General features: G+C 36.1%; 1 protein-coding gene across 1 annotated transcript in view; it reads left to right on the forward strand.

Moving 5' to 3' along the window:
• The window catches only part of kpna5 (karyopherin alpha 5 (importin alpha 6)), a 16,087-nt gene extending 10,211 nt beyond the window's left edge, over window positions 1-5,876 (forward strand). Inside the window, exons 8-14 of the mRNA XM_073846573.1 lie at window positions 2,570-2,669; window positions 2,808-2,971; window positions 3,061-3,139; window positions 3,227-3,352; window positions 3,442-3,569; window positions 4,117-4,295; window positions 5,636-5,876. Coding sequence (XP_073702674.1) covers window positions 2,570-2,669; window positions 2,808-2,971; window positions 3,061-3,139; window positions 3,227-3,352; window positions 3,442-3,569; window positions 4,117-4,295; window positions 5,636-5,823 — 964 coding nt within the window. The 3' untranslated portion in view covers window positions 5,824-5,876. The remainder of the gene's footprint in view (window positions 1-2,569; window positions 2,670-2,807; window positions 2,972-3,060; window positions 3,140-3,226; window positions 3,353-3,441; window positions 3,570-4,116; window positions 4,296-5,635) is intronic.
• Window positions 5,877-21,700: the final 15,824 nt, after the last annotated feature.

Consider the following 21,700-nt stretch of genomic DNA (forward strand, 5'->3'; position numbering starts at 1 on the left):
CATATTGAGCGCGATATGGCGTAGCTTGTCAGAGATATACGTCTCTGTGTATTAATTGCCGCTCCAGCGGAACCTGGGTGGAACGCACGTGATGGAGATTTCACTAGTAATCAAAGTACCGGCTTCATTGACTAAACGCGTCTCACAATATCGTTCGATATATTGTCCAGCCCTAATTTAATGCTTCCTTGGTGCATAACAGTGTTACTGACCCCATAATTTTAAACTGTAGTTTATACTGTATTTTGCTTGCCAAAAAACATTAAAGGTTGTATCAGCGATTTCAAGCCTGAAACATAAAGTGTCAAATTCAGCTGACCTTTCTTCACGATCCGCTCGCTGCCTGCCCCATAAATCAACTGTAAAAAAAAAAAAAAAAAAACGTGTCTCTCTGGTCAGTCTAGGGTCCGAGATATTCCAAAAAAACAATCGGTGCTACCAACCTTTCCACAGAAAAACAAACAGTGTTCCAACCAATCACCGTCAGGGGCTTGGTGTTGTGGACTTTTGCTCCGCCTCCCTCACATCCCTGCACCAGTAGGAAAGTCCACAACACCAACCCCCTGACGCTGATTGGTTGGAACACTGTTTGTTTTTCTGTGGAAAGGTTGGTAGCACCGATTGTTTTTTTGGAATATCTCGGACCCTAGGCTGACCATGTAAGTCAATCATCTTTCTGATTACAATAATGGGACATTTGTTTAATTAAATTAGGTTATACTTTTTTTATGCCTTCTGATGTTCCTTCACTTTTATAGCTTGCTATAAACTTGAAATAAACACATTTATAATTTTGTATTTCATGATAAAATTGACAGAATTTGAAAGCTTAGCTGTGTTATATTAAAAGCAACAAAGCACAAAATTATTGCGATTTACTGGATGGCTGGTGCACCACAAATAATGAATGGAAGACGTTAAATATTATTTCCAATCATTTACTGTATTATACCGTGAATAAAACAGCCTGTGAATAGTCACTTAGCCTTAGAAAAGACAGCAATATAACTTATGTTAATGAGTTGGAGCCCACTTCAGCCTTTGAAACATTTTATTGTTGTTTTTAAAGTGGTGTAATTTTCACAAAGAAAAAGTACTATCATTTAATGAATTGATTCGCATGAATACGATCTGTCACGTCACATTAAAGAGTTTGAAAGTATAGTTTGTATTTCACTTAGGGCTGGGCGATTTGGCCTAAAATCAAAATCTCGATTAATTGAACATTTTAACCCGATTACGATTAATGAACGATTATTTTATTCATTAATAAAATTATATTTAAATAATATTTATTTTTTTGCCCTCATAGTTCACTGACAAGTTTTGTACAGTAAATATGCGCGCATATTACAAGTGAGAGATTTTTGAATGAAGGGTGCACACACTATCTACTATCTATGGTTATTTATTGAACATCAGTGTTGAACAACTGAAATTAAAGCACACATTGCTTAAAACGAAAAGTCACATTTTTCTTAAATTAGTGAAAATAAATAACTTGCACTTTTGGAAACAAAATAAATTATTTATAAAATAATAAATATTAAAAGTAGAAAATAAGCAGTATCTCTTCTAAATAAAATTACTCTTGTATATCCTGTAAATACTTTTTACTGTATAAATACTGTTTAAGCTCTCCATCGACACGTCGGCGGAATAACGCAACGTAACGGAGCGGGGTCACGTGACTCCACACGCAGTAGTGTTTTTAAAGGGAAAGTAATTGAAATAATTGACCTGGAAAATTTTGATCGATTATAGGTTCTGAATGTCGATTTCGATTACTTTTCGATTAATCGCCCAGCCCTAATTTCACTATGAAAAGTTATTTTGAAAGCTGAAACTTTGTTTTATATTGAAAGTACCAAAAGCACAAAGCTTATTGCTATTGGGGGGCTGGCGCACTAGAAATTACAAATGCAATCGAAGACATTAAATATCATTTCCAAGCATACTGACCCCGCCAGTATAACACATGGTATTATTTCTCAAAATAGTATAACTTTAATTTCTACAATTCAAATTTTCTGACTTTAGCCTTGTAATGTTTCTATTTATTTATTTTTTTAATTGGTACTAAAATGCTGTCGTAATGTTTTGAATAGAGAAAAGTAGATCTAGATGGGCACAGGTATTGGCTATCTGGACCATGCTACCCAGCCAAAACCTTAATGTCTAGTTTGCTTTAAGTTCTAGTCCAAAAAAACCTACTGTTCCTTTCTCATTAAAAGGATTTTAAAGGGGTTCAAAATAATGAAATCTCATTGTGTTCAAGGAATTTAAATCTTGTTACTAGAAGTATTATGATTAGAAGCCTTATCCTTATAAGAACAGCTGACGCGGAGTAAATCTCACCTACTCGCGTCATTCTGATGTCACAGTTTATGTGTCTCTCTTTCAAACTTGCTGGTATGTGTTTTGTGACTTGAGGCGGTGGGCTTGTATTTCACTATGCTGTAGCATTTTTCTCATGTAGTGTGTCTGCTATGTAAAACACTTTACCATTACTGCCATCTAGTGGTTTGATTGCATAGCACATCAGTTTATTCTTCCCTCGTCATTGCAGGTTGCTTGCTAAATCAAACCGTCTCACTACCACCCGGAATGCCGTGTGGGCGCTATCTAACCTGTGCAGAGGAAAAAATCCGCCTCCGGACTTCGCAAAGGTACATTTCTGGATAAACCACATTCTAATTGCATAGTTATCAATTTTCAATGATGTACACAAACACACTCTTTGTGTAAACCAAGTTTTTTTCCTTGTAAACATGATACTTGTTCAAACAGCTGTTATTTCTTCACAGGTGTCACCATGTCTGAGCGTGCTCTCCAGATTGCTCTTCAGCAGTGATCCTGATGTTCTTGCAGATGCCTGCTGGGCACTTTCATACCTGTCCGATGGACCCAACGACAAAATCCAGACAGTTATTGACTCAGGCGTGTGCCGCAGGCTGGTGGAGTTGCTCATGTGAGGACCAGACATACTAACGCAAGCAATAAAACATGTGATATCTTCATCATTAACTTAGAATAACATCCATGTGTATCCATTCGCAGGCACAGTGATTACAAGGTGGTGTCTCCTGCACTGAGAGCAGTGGGAAATATTGTAACAGGAGATGATATTCAGACCCAGGTAGTGCAGCTAAAGTGTAGTTTATCACATGCCAAGTTCAAAAAGGTGCATTTTTCTGATCTGTTGTGCTGCTCTGTTGTACACCAGGTGATTCTGAACTGCTCCGCTCTGCCCTGCCTGCTGCATTTACTCAGCAGTCCGAAGGAATCCATCAAAAAAGAGGCCTGCTGGACTGTTTCCAATATCACCGCTGGGAACAGAGCGCAAATCCAGGTATTTTAGTCTGATTGAGACATTATACGATTATGATACCATATATGTTGTGTCTGAACAGCTATGAATTGGTGCTTTTTCTGTTGCAGGCGGTAATCGATGCCAACATATTCCCAGTGCTAATCGAGATACTGCAGAAAGCTGAGTTCCGCACCAGAAAGGAGGCTGCGTGGGCAATAACCAACGCCACCTCGGGAGGCACGCCAGAGCAGATTAGGTTGGCTTCTTTGCTTTGCTTTTTATGTAATTCTAGGAATTCAAAAGGATTTATTTTAATTGAGGACTCTTAAAGCAAATTTTTGCAGAATCGTATTTTCCTTATGTAATTAATGCTAAACCGTGCATACCGCCTTAGGTTATCATTTACCCATAATCTGTTTTAAGAGAGACTTGAAGAGCTTAGTATAGTTTACACAGGGGATTTTGGTTGGACTAATAAGTCAATAAAGCACAGAGTGGGATCAAAGCGCATGACACATTTCTGGCCTGTAGATGGCAGTTATAGTCAGATCATCTTTATAGTGATTTTTTTTTTCACATCCTGGTAATGTAAATACTAGGGTTGTCATTTTAACAGGTAATCACATAAAGTGCACTTAAACAATAATAATAAGACGAAACAAAAAAATGAGCACTATTAATTATACCTTCAATACTGTTAATTTAACCCACATATGCATTCTAGGAGAGAAAACTGTTCTGGGATACTATTTAGGTGGATATTTAGTTAGACAGTTGTTGATATAATTGTGTTTTACATGCAGGTACTTGGTTTCTCTCAACACCATAAAGCCCATGTGTGACCTGCTGACGGTGATGGACTCCAAGATTGTGCAGGTGGCTCTGAATGGCCTGGAGAACATCCTCAGACTAGGAGAACAGGAGTCCAAACAGAACGGAACAGGCATCAATCCTTACTGTGCTCTCATCGAAGAGGCTTATGGTAGGCATGCTTCACCTCATATTTTTTATCACCTCATGCTAATATAATTTTTGACTTTTCCAGGTTATGGTCAGCTCTGAAGTATTTAATTAGTTTCAGTGTTGCTATTTGTCAGCAATTCTATCTTTAGAAAATTATGAAATTATAAAATAAAATAAAAATCAGTAATCCCAAACAATTGGACAAGTTCTAAAAATTCACTGGGAATCATCTATTTTAAACTGTTTTATTTAGTTTTATTTGATATTAATAATTTATTATTACTTTTCTGGGTTGGCATAATAATAATAATAATTATTATTATTATTATTATAGATTTATTTATTATTAAATAAAAACAAATATTATTATTATTATTAGAGATAACGTTATTATTATTGTTATTAGAGATAACATTTATTTTTATTACAATTAAATAAAAAACAAAATATTGTGAAATCAGCAAATTTTATTATAATATTATTATTAGAGAATAGTATTATTATTAAATAAAGTTATTATTATTATTATTAGAGAAAACTAAAATTATTACATTTATTATATTTGTTGCTATTATTAAAAATATTGGCAAATCCGATTTTATAATAATAATGCTGTTTTTATTATTAGACTAACTTATTATTTTATTATTATTATTATTATTAAATCAAAAATATGTCATTGGCAAATTAACAGATTTTATGATACCAATCATGTTGTTGTTGATGTTTTATTATTACTGTTATTATTATTGCTATTGCTATTTTTGATAACTATTATTATTATTATTATTATTATTATTAAATAAACTAAATATTGGCAAATCAACTAATTTTATAATATTATTATTATTATTTTATAATTTGTTATTATCATTATTATTATTTTAGTATTATTATTTTAAAAAAATCCAATTTTGTATTAATGCTGTTGTTGTTATTATTAATATTATTAAATAAAACATGTCGTATTAGCAAATCAACAAATTTTATAGTAATGTTGTTATTATTATTATTATTATTATTAAGAATTGTATTATTAAATAAATAAATATTGGCCAAACAACCAATTTAATAATGTTGTTGTTGTTGTTTTTTTATTCTTTTGTTATTATATTATTAGAGATAACATTTATTGTTATTATTAAATAAAACAAAAATCTTTGGCAAATCAAATTTTATAATAATGTTATTATTACTATAAACTTTATTGATTTGCCTGTTTTTTGTGCGTGTGTGGGTTTCCTTTGTTTTGTTTTCTAATAATATGAATTGCCATATGGTTTCCATTCGTGCAAACGTTGTGTGCCATGCCGTTTGTTCATTTGTTTACATAATTATTTTACTGCCGTTCCCACACAGGCTTAGACAAGATTGAGTTCCTGCAAAGCCACGAGAATCAGGAGATCTACCAGAAGGCCTTTGACCTGATCGAGCACTACTTCGGCGTGGAGGAGGAGGACGCCAGCATCGTTCCACAGGTGGATCAGAATCAGGGCCAGTACATTTTCCAGCAGGCCGAGGGACCGATGGAAGGCTTCCAGCTCTAACCCGTATCCCTGTGCTACTGGCCAAGCTTCAGGCCTTGCTTCCTCCTCCTTCTCCGCAGCGCAGGACCTCAGCTCCAAGACACGGAGGCCCGTACCCGCTTCTCACAGCAGAGATGACGCCCCCTGCGCCCCCAAACCCAACCCACTAAATCTTCCATTTCCATCCTGCCCATGTTCCAGCTCCATTATCGAGAGAGAAAATCTGTGAGATTGGACCAAGGAGGGCAAAGCTCAGAGTCAGTTTAAGTCCTGTTGAGACTTATTATTATTGTCGTTGATGTTATTATGATTATTAGACATTGGCACTGGTGTCCTGTAAAGTAAACTTTACTCCACATCCCTTGAGAAATGTGAAACTACCTCTTCAATCAGAAAACGAAGTGTGTGACAAACACCCAGCCTTTAGCTCTGACAGTTCTCTTCTCTTGTGAAGTAAATGCTTCTATGCAAACATGTATTCTCGGCGTGGCATAAATAATACGGCCACACAAAGTAACTAATGTATTTGCATTGATACATTTGCATTTAATGAATTCCCTGACTTTGTGTGCCAGCACATCAAAAGTTTGTGTCATGCCATGTTTGTTCACATCCACATCCTGAGGGCACGTCAAGCCTGGTTACACTATTTATTCTGACGTTCTGTTAACTAGCAGCAAACTGCTGACCTGGGAGATTTAGAGCCGTATTTATTGTGCTTTTAAGAAGGAAACGGTCTGTGGGGTCCGGCTGTTCAGAGACCAGCGCACAGCCCGCTTCCTCTCAGCACCCGCTTTGCCAATGCTGTCAAAGCAGTAAAAGCATTGCATGCAATTATTTAAGTGTGGTCATGTGATCACCAAGATGGAGTTGTTTGTATGTATGCATATCATTGGGTTGTTTCTCATCTCACCTGGAAGGTGTTTCTTTTTTGCGCTGACTGGCTTTAATTTGATTTATTTAATGCTCACATGTTAGAAAGTGTTGAGATTTAGTCAAATGTGTATATTATATATACATTGAGGGTAGAAGGAGGATGTTTTTCAGTGAAATGGTATTGGTGTGTAGTGAAATACTAATATGAGGAAAGCATCTTTCATAGCATTCTTCATTCAAAGAGCTTTTCTTCATGTGGTCCCTACTAGCGCTCAAAGGAACTTACGTTCTAATTCATGTAATGATATCCTGTTTTTTTTTAAATGCTTCAACTGAATTTACTTGCAGGAGATTGCCTTAGTAATGAAATTTGTCTGGCAGAAAGTTCCTCTCAGTTTTTGGTGTGATTTGTTTACTTTCTCATTATGTTCTGCCCGTAAATGACTTGCACCCTTTTTTTCTTTCGAGACAAGCTTGATTGATCCAAATAAGAGTTATAATAATGGAAAGTCAGTATATTTACAAAGAAAAAAATCATTAAGATTGTACAATGAAATTTTATCAAGCACATTCGATTGTGTATAGTTTTGTAAAATTTCTCATCTTTGTACAATGTTTTCTAAGTTTGGGTTGTTTTTTTTCGCATCAGGAAAAAAAAGAAACATCTGTGTTTTAAGTTATCATTGGTACAAAGCTACAGTATAGAGGAGATCATTGCTTTCCTCGAAGACAAATGTTGATATTGTGTGAAATGATGTAGACAAATAAACAGACAAATAAAATGTTCTGTTACACATTTAAATTTGTTTACTGTGATTTAATTAAGCAACAATTAAGTCAAAAATGATTGAGTAGCCAGTCTACACAAAGAAAACTAGCATGAAGCACCAAAAAATGAACATTGTCATTATTTACTAGACTAGAAAAAAATACTATGGATGTCAACAGGGAGCAGAATCTGTTTCTTCAAAATATCTTGTTTTGAGAATGTTGTTTTGAGGGTTTTTATTATTAACCCTCATGTCGTTCCAAACTAGTAAGACCTTTGATCATCTTCGGAACATAAATTAAGACATTTTTGATGAAATCCAAGAGCTTTGTGACCGCATAGACTGCAGCGGTACTACCACATTCAAAGCATTAAAGACATTAGTATAATAGCCCATCAGTGGTTAAACCTTAATTTTATGTCTTTTTGCAAATAAATTGATGAATAAAGTTATTTTTGTTTTCTTTGTGCACAAAAAGTATTCTCATAGCTCCATAATATTAAAGTTGAACCACTGATGTCACATGGACTATTTTATTGATGTTTTGACTACTTTTCTTGGCCTTGAATGTGGCAGTACAATTGCTGTCTAATCTATGCAGGGTCAGAAAGCTCTAGTATTTCATCAAAAATATTTTAATTTGTTTTTGTTTTTGTATTTGTATTGACAACAGTATTCTGCTGCTGTGGGAACGTGGTCATAAATTATTAATAACAACGGTTGTCAATACCATATTAGACTCCTTAATATGGTTGCGTTCACACACAGTATGGTTATTAGAATGACAACTGCATTCTATAACCGAACTCACACCAGTAAATTTTCAGGACTCACAACCTCATTCTTGGAATACACGTGCTGTGTGAACGGAACAGGACTGGACAACTAGTTGTCTGTCAGGTTATTTAGTGGGAGAGAGCCGCTCTGCCAAACGCGCATCTATAGGCTTTTTTCCTGAACGCGGAAGTAAGTCTGACTCTTAACCAAAAGAATGCTTAGCATTTCTGGGGCCTCATTTATAAAGACTTGCGTAGAAACCATCCTTGATTTTATCTAAGAACTTTTCTGATTTGATCGTAAGAGCGATTCAGAGAAAACGAACGTACCACGAAATCCATGCGTACGCCAGTCATTCGGTTATAAATCACAAATGATCGTGGAATTGTGTGCAGCTGAATGTTCCGCCGTTGAAACGCCCCTGCTTAATTAATTAACATATAAAATGAGCTCATTCCTAAAGCAAAAACTCTGTGACAATGGCAAGTAAAAAGGAGCGCAAGAAATCAAATTATAGTGAGGCTGAACTATCTGCAATACCAGGCATTACCACAAGGAAACGGTCGTACGCCAAGCTGGAATCTGACGTGGAGATAAGTACTTTTCCACGTCAAAGACGGTACGAACACTCTAAGATCAAATCAGTGCGTAAGAAAGTTTTATAAATGAGGCCCCTGGTCTCCACTGTTTCTAGTCAAATTATCATATATTCCGAGTTGATTATCTAATGTTAAACCTATTAAAATGTCATCTGTGAGGGCGCTCAACCTTTACTCAAGAAAAAGGTCTTTTACGCTTCCCGTCAAAGACGATAAAATACCCAAGACGTATCACTCATATAGTTTTGAATGGGGAAAAATGTAACACTCATTATGGCCGTTTATTGTGTGTACAGTGCCTTGCAAAAGTATTCATTCATTCTTTTTTTTCACATTTTGTTTTGTTGCAGCATTATGTTAAACTGCTTTAAATTACTTTTTTCCACATCAATCTACATCTCATACACCATAATGACAAAGCACAAAACAGGTTTGCAACAACTTTGCAAATTTATTTGAAATAAAAAACTGAAAAGATCCCCTTGCATAAGTACTCATACCCTTTTCTGGGACACTCGTAATTTAGCTCAGGAGCATTCATATTTCTTCTAGATGTTCTAGATGTTTCTTCTAGATATTTCTTCCCCACTTCGAGTGGGGTTAAACTGGCAAATTCATTTGAATGAGTATGATTTAGGCCGCGATCACACCGAACGCGTTTTTGCAGTTGGAGGCGCCTCTTTTGAATGGTTTTCTGTTGGCAGTTACGGTGCGTTCACACTACAGCGTTAAATATGCGCTCAGTGCCGCTGGCAACGCTACAACGCCACTGCTTTGGGGTGTGTCAAATTTAGGGCAGAGCACGCCTCTGAAAAACAATGTTCACACCCTATTTATGTTCCATTGTCTTCTTTTAACGGCGGTTCGAAAACTAAACTGTAGCATATAATGAAAACATGCAAAGTACATTTACTTTTGCTTGACTTTTTCAATAATATGTGATTTCAGCTCAGTAATCCACCAGTTTCAGAAACACGCGTCATAATCTTGCCTTGCCTACTCTTCACAGCGATTGGTTGTCGCCGGCGTTTTGCGCTCGAAATTTGCATAAAGTTGAGGAATGCCCAACCTTTTGACGCTCTCAGGCCGCGATCACACCAAACGCGTTTTTGCAGTTGGAGGCGCCTCTTTTGAATGGTTTTCTGTTGGCAGTGAGCGTTCTCCGCGCTGCTTATGCGCCCCGGGCGCCTCGCGTTTTCGCCGCCTGCTGCGCCTCGCGTTTTTGCAGAAGCGCTCTGAGCGCCTGAAGTTGATTAAAAATCAACTCTGAGCGGAAAAACGCCCAACGTCATTCGCGTTCTTTTCCACTGTCCAATCGAATGAATGGAGAGGCGGGCCTTCTGTTGTGGAGACGAAAGTTTACCGTTGCTTAAAAAGTCCGGAGACTGCAAGAATTAGAGGAGAAACCTTTGGTGTCTATCGTGGGTAACCCGGAGCTGTATTATTTAGGGTTTCTGCTAATATGACAGTTTACTTAACAACAAAAAACTAAGATTTTAGAGCGCTCGCGCTATAATCCTTTGATTTGACTGACAGGACAGCTGTTTTGGTCGTTGCTTAGCGACATAAAAAAACCGCAGCACACTGCTCTTTTTTAAAAGTCACCAAAAAAAGGCAGTGCTGTGCGCCTCGCGTTTTTAGAACTAAAAGACGCGTTCGGTGTGATCGGGGCCTCAGCCGCTCTCAACGCTTTCTCCGCGCCGCTTCCAATCCCAAAATGCACCACGCGACCGTTTACGCTCAACTTCCACATGAATGAATTGAAAACGCTCGCTTCGCCCCGCTCGCTACGTGCCAGTGTGAACGCACCGTTAAGCGTTCTCCGCGCTGCTTATGCGCCCCGGGCGCCTCGCGTTTTCGCCGCCTGCTGCGCCTCGCGTTTTTGCAGAAGCGCTCTGAGCGCCTGAAGTTGAAAAAAAAATCAACTCTGAGCGGAAAAACGCCCAACGTCATTCGCGTTCTTTTCCATTGTCCAATCGAATGAATGGAGAGGCGGGCCTTCTGTTGTGGTGACGAAAGTTTACCGTTGCTTAAAAAGTCCGGAGACTGCAAGAATTAGAGGAGAAACCTTTGGTGTCTATCGTGGGTAACCCGGAGTTGTATTATTTAGGGTTTCTGCTAATATGACAGTTTACTTAACAGCAAAAAACTAAGATTTTAGAGCGCTCGCGCTATAATCCTTTGATTTGACTGACAGGACAGCTGTTTTGGTTGTTGCTTAGCAACATAAAAAAACCGCAGCACACTGCTCTTTTATTAAAAGTCACCAAAAAAGGCAGTGCTGTGCGCCTCGCGTTTTTAGAACTAAAAGACGCGTTCGGTGTGATCGGGGCCTTAAGAAAGGCACACACCTCTCAGAAAAGGTCTAACAGCTGAAAATGCATATCAGAGCAAAAACCAAGTCCTGAGGTCAAGATAACTGTCTGTAGAGCTCAGTGACAGACTTGCGTTAAGGCAATGATCTAGGGAAGAGTTCAGAAAAAAAAAATCTGCTGCATTGAAGGTTCACAGAAGCATGTAGCCTCCATTATCCATAATAAGATGATTGGAACAACTAGGACTCTAGAAAATGTCTGCCAGCCCCTATCCAGAGCTTGAGTGGTGAAAAGGTGAGGCAAAGAATGGCAGATAATTGCCAAATGCAGATGTGAAAAGCTTGTCACATCATACCCAAAAAGACTTGAGGCTGTAAAGGTGCTTCAACTATGTATTGAGTTAAGGGTATAAATACTTATGCAATGTACAATTCTGGTTTTTGCTTTGTCATTATTATGGTATATGGAGTGTAAATTGATGTGGGGAAAAACTAATTTAAAGCAGTTTGACATAATGCTGCAACAAAACAAAATGTGAAAAAAACGAAGGGATATGAATACTTTTGCAAGGCACTGTATGTATGATTGGAAATTTAATTATGGGAAAGTGTGTATTCTTTATATGCATATATGCATATATGTTTTCCCAACTTGAGTTTGTAAATTGATATTGTTCAGTAAAAAAAAAAACACTCATTATGGCCGCGAAGCTCCGTCTTCTTAATGAAAGAGCCAATCGTTTATTAGTAAAGTCAGTGCGTCACTGCAGCTGCCGTTAGAAGTCCCAGTTGAGACGTGAGCTCTCTGATCTAGCCTGAAAAATAATCGCTTTTTAACGCTATTGGAACACAAGGAACCATATTAATGAGGCCTTTCTTGTCAGATTTCATTGGTGATTTCAAATATGAAATTTAATCGTAAGCTTGGTGAACAGTTTTGGATAATTTTATATTTCCCCAATCCCCATTCAAAGAGATTGGAGCTGCACTTGCATGCCCGAGAGGCGTTTCAAAGATGGCCGCCGAGTGGAATGACTCGTCTTAAAGGGGTCATCGGATCCAAAACTGACTTTTACATATTGTTTGCACATTAATATGTGTAGGTAGTTTGTGTACACAACCACCCTACAATGATAAAAATCCACCCAGTTTTTAATCTTTAAAAGTAATATCCCCTTTTTAAAATCAGCTCATTCTCAGCTTCTTGTCTGTGTGATGAAACACAGTTGATTGACATGAGCGTCTTATCTTAGACCCGCCCTCACCGAGCTGAAACAGCCCGACTCCGATCACCATTGTGTCGACTCAGGTGCAGAGGAAGATTCTAATTGAGCAACTGAGGTGTTCTGTTGTTGGATGTAATAATGAACACAGCAGTAGTCATTTACTGAATATGCAGAGGAAAATGTTACTTTCGCTTTTAAAAGGAAAGCGCGATCCCGGTCTGCATATGCATCTGTGTTTGTGCAAATCGTTCCTGATGCAGCTTCACCCACAACAGAAGTGAGTATACAGATCTTTTTATGCATCTTTGTGAATGGCCTTTCTTAATAATGTGCTTGTTGGCAAGTTTCGCAGCTAAACGCGGTTAAAGTAAATAGGTGCGTTCGAGATGCACTACACTAGCCTGCCGCCGGCTGGCGAGAGCAGCCGCTTGCAGTCGGGGGAGGAGTAAAGAGACGGCAGTCAAGTCGGACACTTATAGAGGATGAAACTGTATTCCAAACATACAAAAAAAAAAAAAAGGAATAAAGAAAAAGAAGAAATGAAACTACATAAGATAAATAAATAAAAGAAAAACGTTTCCCTATCATTTATTCTATACAATCATTTTGCTTTTTTTGTTGATCATATCAAGTATGTGAGTTACTTTAATGTAATGCAATATGACGTTTATTATTTGCATCTTGGTTTTGTAGTTAGCTATAGGACATTTTTCAAATATAAGCAGTTTATTCAGTGTAGTGAAGCCTCTCACAGCATCCATTAAAAAAAAACGGCCTCTGGTTGACCAGTTTTTTTCCCCCAAACTTTACTCTTATACAATAAGAATATATATTTACCATATCGCCTAATCTTCATTTTCATCAATAATGTTTTGTTTGAATATTAGATATTCGATATAAAGATGGATTCCATACAGGAACGTATTTAAGAAAAAACACGCAGCACACGTTGTGCTTGTCGTCACATAATCTGACCAATGAGAATAAAGTGTGTCGTCATCAAGGCTTTCGCAGCCGATTTTAAGCAGCTGCAACGCCTGACCTCTGCGACTGCTCTCGTTTTGCTCTCACGGTACTTTGATGGCACACGTGATGGAAAGGCGGCTGCAGCGCCGATCAAAGTCGGACAAATGATCTTACCAGAATGCATTGTTTTGTAAGGCGGCAGCCGATTTCTTGCAGCGCCGCATGAAGTCGAACGCACCTATTATTATATGTCTCGTAATCCCTGAGAGGGCGGGGAAAGCAGAGCTCGGTGGCATTTAAAGGGGCCATGTCTTAAAATGAGCTGAGTTTTTGCAGAGCTGATTTTGACAAGGTAAAAGTTTTTTTTTTACACTACTATTGAGAATTTTTAACCAAAGTATATTATAGACTTTTCATTAAGACCCTAAATAATCATATGAACTTGTGGAAAATGGGCATCCGATGACCCCTTTAAATGCAACTCCCGTTGCACGTTCATACAAACAACATTCGAAACATTACTGTGAGCTGCTGTGTGAACGGGACATTTCGAGACTCACACCTGTAAGTAAATGTGGTTGTCAATCCCAAAAACTGACAGTGTGAACGTGGTCTGTGTGTGAACGCAACTGTATTATGGAGTCCAATGTCGTATTGACAACCGTATTCTGCTGCTGTGTGAACATGGCCTATGTTTACAAAAAAATGATTAAAATACAGCACAGTGGAATGCAGAAACACCAATTAATAACCTGTGAAGTAATTAAAAAGATTAAAAGAGAGATTAAAAACCGAGATATAACTGGATAAAATATAAAATAATAATTAAATTTCCATGTAATTGAAATATAAATAAAAATAGTAAAGGATATGCCTGAAATTGTGAACAGTTCAAATCTCCTAATTTGTCATATAGAGTATAACACGACTGGAACACTGTAATTGTTTTATAATGTTCAAATAATATTTCCGTGTGACAGGGCCGTGCAGAGACCTTTAAAGGGGCAGGTGCTCAAAGTATAAAAAGGGCACCTGGAACAAGACATTAAAGAGCCCCTCGGGTCCATCACCTCATTGTAGGCATCCAGTTACTTACGTAACAAGTAACAATGTCATTAATAAGACAAATAATGCATTATTCAAAGTTTTAATTGCATTTATGTTTAGTTCTGGACTCAAACAATAGAATTAGTAATATTTTTATCACTATAAAAGGGGCTCTCTAAATAGGGCTGTGCTCAAAACATCAGTACAGCAATACTGTACTGTATATTGTGACACATTCCTTGCTGATATACATATCATTACAGAGGCTTCTAGCAGCCAATGCTGTGAAGCAGTTCTGAGAAAGAAACAGAACATAAAAAACCATTTTAATGTTTAAAAGATTAAAAATATTTTCTTTGGACCTATTCATTTTGATTAGAAATTGTTGTGTATTAAATTGTCAAACCTAAAGATTTTCTTCTCTCTGTTAAACACAATAATAAAGAACAGCTGTTATATTAAACTCTGTGTGGTCACTATTGAAAATATATGTGACCCCTGATGTATTGTATTGTAAGATTGTAGACGGTAGGATATTAAGCCATAAAATGGCATGATTTATAATTCAGATACAGGTTCACACAAAAACAAAATATCTTATACAATGGAATTTCAGCCTTTATACCATTAAAAGGGATAAATCGAGTTTTTAATTTATTATTATATTTTATTTAAAACATAAATAGTACTGTCTTAATTGTTTAGATATTTAGAAGGCACATTAACATCTTTCACATTTACAACCCTATGTGTTTGCTGCATAAAAACTAGGTCGATCATTGCAATAATTTGACCATAAAGAGCTGAAAAATGTGGAAATAAAAATTCATTCTCTGTCACGAGGGGGCGCTTTTATGAGCGCTGAAATACTACGGTTTCCATAGGAACGGCTGAACACAAAGCAGCATTAATGCAGTTTTATCAGACGTGAAATGAAAACGCAAACGACATGTTTCTGAGGACAGTCGGTTCCCTTCAGATACATTCATATAAAGACATCAGTGCCACGTTTTGACTTTGAAACGTGCATATGTATTCAATGACATCATTGCCTTCTGAAGTTTTATCCAGCCCTATCGCGATTCTCATCTTTCCTTCCCCAAATGTAAGACCTCCTAAATTATAATGAAGTCTTTTCTTATACTATTTAACATATATAAAACATTTTATGGCCTGCAGGAGCCCTCTACTTTACGATTATTTTTACATGACATTAACATTATCGGCAGCTATTTCAGAGCAGACTACACATGCACAAGCTATAAAAAATTATAAATACTCGTGCATACTCTCTTTTCTTCACGTCATTCTTATAATAATAAGTAACTTTAAATCTGGTGAAAACACCACTTACCAACAGCCACGAACGTGTCTATCCTTGGCTTTATAAACATGATCGGATCGCCCTGAACTTCCGGGTGGGGTCGTCACGTGAAAGGTCATCACGAGGGTCATTCTATTTACAGCTAAAACATTATTAATTAATTTTACTAATAGTTCGATTGGGCAGGCTGTCGCGAATTCGTTATTTTTATAAATATTTAATTTTTATATTATTACAAAAAAAAAAAATCTTAACAAAAGGGCACTTTGATCACTAGGAGCCAAAAGGGCAGGTGCTCAAGCACCCTCCGCCCCCCCCCCCCCCCCCCTCTGCACGTGCCTGCCGTGTGATGTAAAGCCCCAAATATTATTTTAAAACATTTCCCATAAGACAAACGCCAAACCAGGGCTGGTCGATTCATGACATTTGAATCACTCTCTGTCATGTTTACCAAGTAAGAGAGTTGGGTCAATGACGTGGCATGTCAATTCTGGTGTCCAAAGCATATTCATAATATTAAAAATGTATACATTTTTAAATGCATTTCATTAAATGACTCAACTTTCCCCTCTTTAATTACTCTTGTGAGAATTCATTATAAATAATTAATCTTTAAGGAACTATTGAGCTCAAAAGTCCCAAAACGTCATTCCGGGTAACTGTCCCGGCTTAAAATCTGAGTACAAAAATACAATAAAAATGTAAATAATAAAAATAAAAATATTTAAAATCTACTTGGGCATAATTATATTGATGTTTTAAACGATACCTGCAAATATGGTTATAATACTAAGTTTAATTAAATTTTAATGACAGAAAGACTTTTGTCCCCAAATTGTGATTTCTGTAATGTCATTCCTGGATAACAGACACCAATGACCATTTTAGACCATAATGCATTGTGGTATGTCATGTGACATAATATTGTATCAAAAAGAAGACCCTGAATGAGCACCAGAACAAGTGCAAAGGTGAATAAGCGTCTCTTAAAATGTTGATATTTTGACCTTTTCGGTGACTGATGCACTTTGTAGCAATAATATGTGTCCTTTTGGATAACACTGACAAACTATTTATAATGTTTTAAAAGAAAAAACTATCTATTTGATCTAAAAGATTACCTTAAAGCGATGATGGCTAAGTTGTAGTTTTCCATAGGTGGTTAAATTAGTGCCTGATTATAAAGAAAAATATTCGTTTTGTCATTCCTGGATAACAACATGTCATTCTTGGATAACAAAAAAACTCTGTTAGCCAGGACATGTCATCCGTTATCCAGAATGACATAGGCATAACAATCTAGTTTTTAATTAACATTTGTAAACTTTTAGGTATAGTTATTATAGTTATATTATTAACATTAACATTATTTACATAATTGTATGTTTTTTGCCGTATTTTTGCTGTCATTCATCTTGATTTCATATGATTCACATTTAATTATCATTGAATTGAACTTTTGTAATGTTAATGGTCAAATCATGAATAATGTAATCATTATTATTAATATATCCACATTTGGTAATACTTTATAATAACTACACGTTATTAATCATTATTTAAACATCATTAAACAGTTAATTCATCAATAAATTTACGATTTAAAATGCAGCTATAAATTCTTAATGCTTGATTTATAAGCCTACCTACAAGTATGAAATTAAAGTATGGAAATACAATTATTAAACACATTATAGATATGCTTTTAAATCAAGAATAAAGCATTTATAGCTGTATTTATAAACTGCTTATTAATGTCTTTTAATGCGTTATAAATGATGAATTAACTGTTTACTAATGTTTAACTAATGATTAATAGCGTGCCGTTATTATAAAGTGTTACCCATTTTAAAACTTTTGTATAGCTTCTGGTGTTTTAAGGTCAATTCTGTTCTTCCAGATGCCTCTGTCTAATAAAGAGAGGCAGAGACGGTTCAGAGCCAGAATAAACACAGATGCAGAAGCTAGGGCTGAGTATCTTTGAAAATAGAGAGCAAGGTATTATGGTGATGATTCAGTGGAACAATAATGTGTCAGTAACAAGCAAACTTGAAATATTAAAGGAACACTCCACTTTTTTTGGAAATAGGCTCATTCTCCAACTCCCCCCGAGTTAATAAATTGAGTTTTACCGTTTTGAAATCCATTCAGCCGTTCTCCTGTTCTGGCGATATCACTTTTAGCATAGCTTAGCATAGATCATTGAATCCTATTAGACCAATAGCATCACGTTCAAAAATGACCAACGAGTTTCGATATTTGTCCTATTTAAAACTTGACTCTTCTGTAGTTATATCGTGTACTAAGACCGGTGGAAATGCAAAGCTTCAATTTTCTAGGCTGATTAGGAACTACACTCTCATTCCGGCGCAATAGTCAAGGAAGTTTGCTGCCGTAATATGGCCGAAGCAGGAGCAGTAATATCACGCAGCACATGTGCAAATGCTAAACTAGCTGGGAATATTTCTGATAATACTCCGCCTGCTTCGGCCATATTACAGCAGCAATCTTCCTTGACTATTACGCCGGAATGGAAGTGTAGTTCCTAATCTTATCAGCCAAGAAACTCGCAGCTTTGCATTTCCACTGGTCTTAGTACACGATATAACTACAGAAGAGTCAAGTTTTAAATACAACAAATATGGAAACTCGTTGGTCATTTTTGAACGCGATGCTATTGGTCTAATAGGATTCAATGATCTATGCTAAGCTATGCTAAAAGTGATATCGCCAGAACAGGAGAACGGCTGAATGGATTTCAAAACGGTAAAAATCAACTTATTAACTCGGGGGGAGTTGGAGAATGAGCCTATTTCCAAAAAAAGTGGAATGTTCCTTTAATCGAAATAGGTTCACACTCATTTGCAATAAGCCTAAATGTTTTAGCGGTGTAATGTGTTATTACACATTATACACTATACCCCTGGCCATTGTTTATGAAGCATTATAATTTTACAGATTTACTGTAATATTTAGAAAATACGATTGTAATGAAATTGGTGTCCCAAAAAGCCTGTTGTACTTTTTTTAAATCATTAAAAACTGTGAGTTTTGCAACTGTCAAGTGTATCTTACTTTGTTTCAAGTTTGAGTGTTGGAAAGAAAAATTATACTGATGATGGTTTTTATGGTAATCCTGAAAAATATGGCAGAATGTCATTCCGTCTAACAGTATGTCATTCTGGCTAACAATGACACGGGCAATTCATTTAACCCATATTTGTGTGTTAGATTACACAATTCAGTTTTTTGTTGAGTTAATGATAAAACAAGTCTTATTTACTTTATTGGAAAACATTTTTAAACATTTTCCAGTTTTTTTTTTTATTTGGTTCTGAATTTTTGAATTAGCAGCAGCCAAAAATGAGCCTGTGCCTATAAAAAATCCCAAATTGATTATATTAATTGTGATTAAAATGTAGTTTTCTGAGCACTAATTGTTTGTTGGGCTCCAAATATGGAGATCAGTACATTTGTATATGCCAACAATGGTAGAAATGTAATTAATTTAAAAATTCATTATGTTACCCAGGAATGACATTTTCATGAGGAAAAAGATCTGATTCATTAAAAAAAATGGTTAATTACATTCTTGAAATGTGTAAATATCATTGCATTACATACACAACACTGTAATAAGTATAGAAAGTCCTAACATTTAAATTTTTTGCCAGTTTTATTTTTTTTCACATTTTAAATCCTTATCCGTCATTCACCCAGTTGCAAGTGTGACTGGCAAGGTGTTGACAGCCAATGTTGAGACTAAATGTAGTCTCATGTAGTCTGTTTTGCTTCTTTGAAGTTCAGTGGAACAGACAGAGATCTTCATCTTCGATTGTTGTGCGCTAATAAAAACATGCCTAGGATGTTTACAATTATGTGGGCTTGAAACACTACTGCAAATGGTATGTTGACATCTTGCTAACAGGTTTTGCTGTTTCCAGTGAAGATGAATCTCATTGCTAAATCATTACATTGACGTATGAACAGTTTGAGAAAGTGTTTTTCTTGAGTCTGGTGTGCAAAATCTTAACTGGCCTGTACAAAACCCACCTGGGAATGAATTAAAATGCCACCTGCCCACCAGACCCAGCATCAGTGTATGAATGGAAACAATTTAGGCTTAGAATTTGCTTGCGTACATATTAATAGATATTAACCTGGTTGCCATTTTACATTCTCTTGGATATTGTGTATTTAGATCATCCCAATCACCTCAACAAATATTTGCTGAGATTATAAGCAGCATCATCTGCTCACCTCAATTTCAGTGTAACATTATCAATCCATTTGTGTAAATATTATTTTTGAATGGAGCTGTGTCTGATTAGGTGACAAAACTGGACATTCTAGTTCAGAGAGGGGAATACCACAAAACAACACCTGAAGACTGCATGCCACCGGCAATAATGACTCCACTGTCTGCTTTTGTGGTTGTGCGGATGACGTTTCTCACAGGTAACAATAAGGAATTGATTCATCATCTGTCACATTTTTAGAACCGCTGCAAAAGTTCTATTTCCTCGCCATTGCATATTTGTGCCCGTCCCTCATATTTCAAGATCTTTCTCACACTGGGTGACATTTGATAGCCTGTAATACTATGCTCAGGGCGAGAGATAAACAGTAAACCTAAACATTTTGCATTTACACAAACCTTCAGGGAGAAGGACATCCAAATATCCCCACAATAGTTTTTGTAAACATGTCCATTAAAAGTAAAAGTAAACTATAAAACACTGAATTTAAAACTTTAACTTAACACTGCATAACAACAACACTTTGTTTTATGTAACTAAAATCCTTAGCAGGACATATTGCCAAATAATTTGCACAAGTCACACAATAGCCAATTACTAAGCATTTTTGTGATTGAGGAAACAAAGATTTAAGCATGACATAAGAAACATGACCTTTTTCCCTGTCTGAGACGAGAGTTTGCAGCTGTTCCCAATCCATTCACAAGCCTCTGGCATTCTCACTACGTTTCTCTCATTGTGTCAGTGATGTGTTAGGCCTCTAGCCAAGACAGACACTATCACGTGAAAGAGAGAAAAGAAGAGCAAACAGTTTCATTCTAAACAGGATATGGAAAATGTTGTCTGTAAATTTACAGGGAAGGTCCCAGCTTCCCGTAAATTCATTTTAATAAAGTAAACCATTTTCAGGATTTTTTTTTTCCTTCCAGATAAATGTAGATATGCTAAATTAAATTAGCAAACACTACATTAGTTGATGCATTGAGCTGCGCCATTAACAATAGCTTTACAGCATTTATTAATCTAGAATGCTAATTTTTCTACATACTAATGGATTAAGGTAATTAAATTAAAGTTAATGTTGAAAACACAACAGTTCATTGTTAGTTTCTGACAATGGATTAATGTTAACAAAGTAAACTTTATTGCAATTTTGCTACAGAGAAACATAATTGCATATACATATAAATATACTTTACAAATACATTTGTCTTTCCAGATGATAGAGGATGTGCTAAATGTGTGCTAAAATTTAATTTAATATTAATAATAACATTTCAAAGTAAATATGTTATTACAAATACCATTTCAATAATTATACACTACTAGTCAAATGTTTTTGAACAGTAAGATTTTTTAATGTTTTTTAAAGAAGTCTCTTCTGCTCACCAAGCCTGCATTTATTTGATCCCAAATACAGCAAAAACAGTCAAATTTTGAAATATTTGTATCGTTTCAAATTATCTAAATATATTTTAAATTTAAAGCTGAATATATAATTTTGATATTAATATTCTGATTTGCAGCTCAAAAACATTTAATGATGTTTCACTAACAAAGTTCGGGAGGAGCGCGTCAGATACTTAGCGTAAACATCACAAGAGGAACCCACTCAAGCCAATCAATGCCATAAGTACAAATACAGCCGACTCGCCTCTATTCACCCGACGGTTCATCAGTATCCCTCCACCACCCCGACTCCGCACTCCGAGTTCTCGCTACTCCCATGGGGGGTTCTCT

Source organism: Garra rufa, chromosome 9 (genome assembly GCF_049309525.1).
Source record: "Garra rufa chromosome 9, GarRuf1.0, whole genome shotgun sequence".
Classification (NCBI taxonomy): Eukaryota; Metazoa; Chordata; class Actinopteri; order Cypriniformes; family Cyprinidae; genus Garra; species Garra rufa.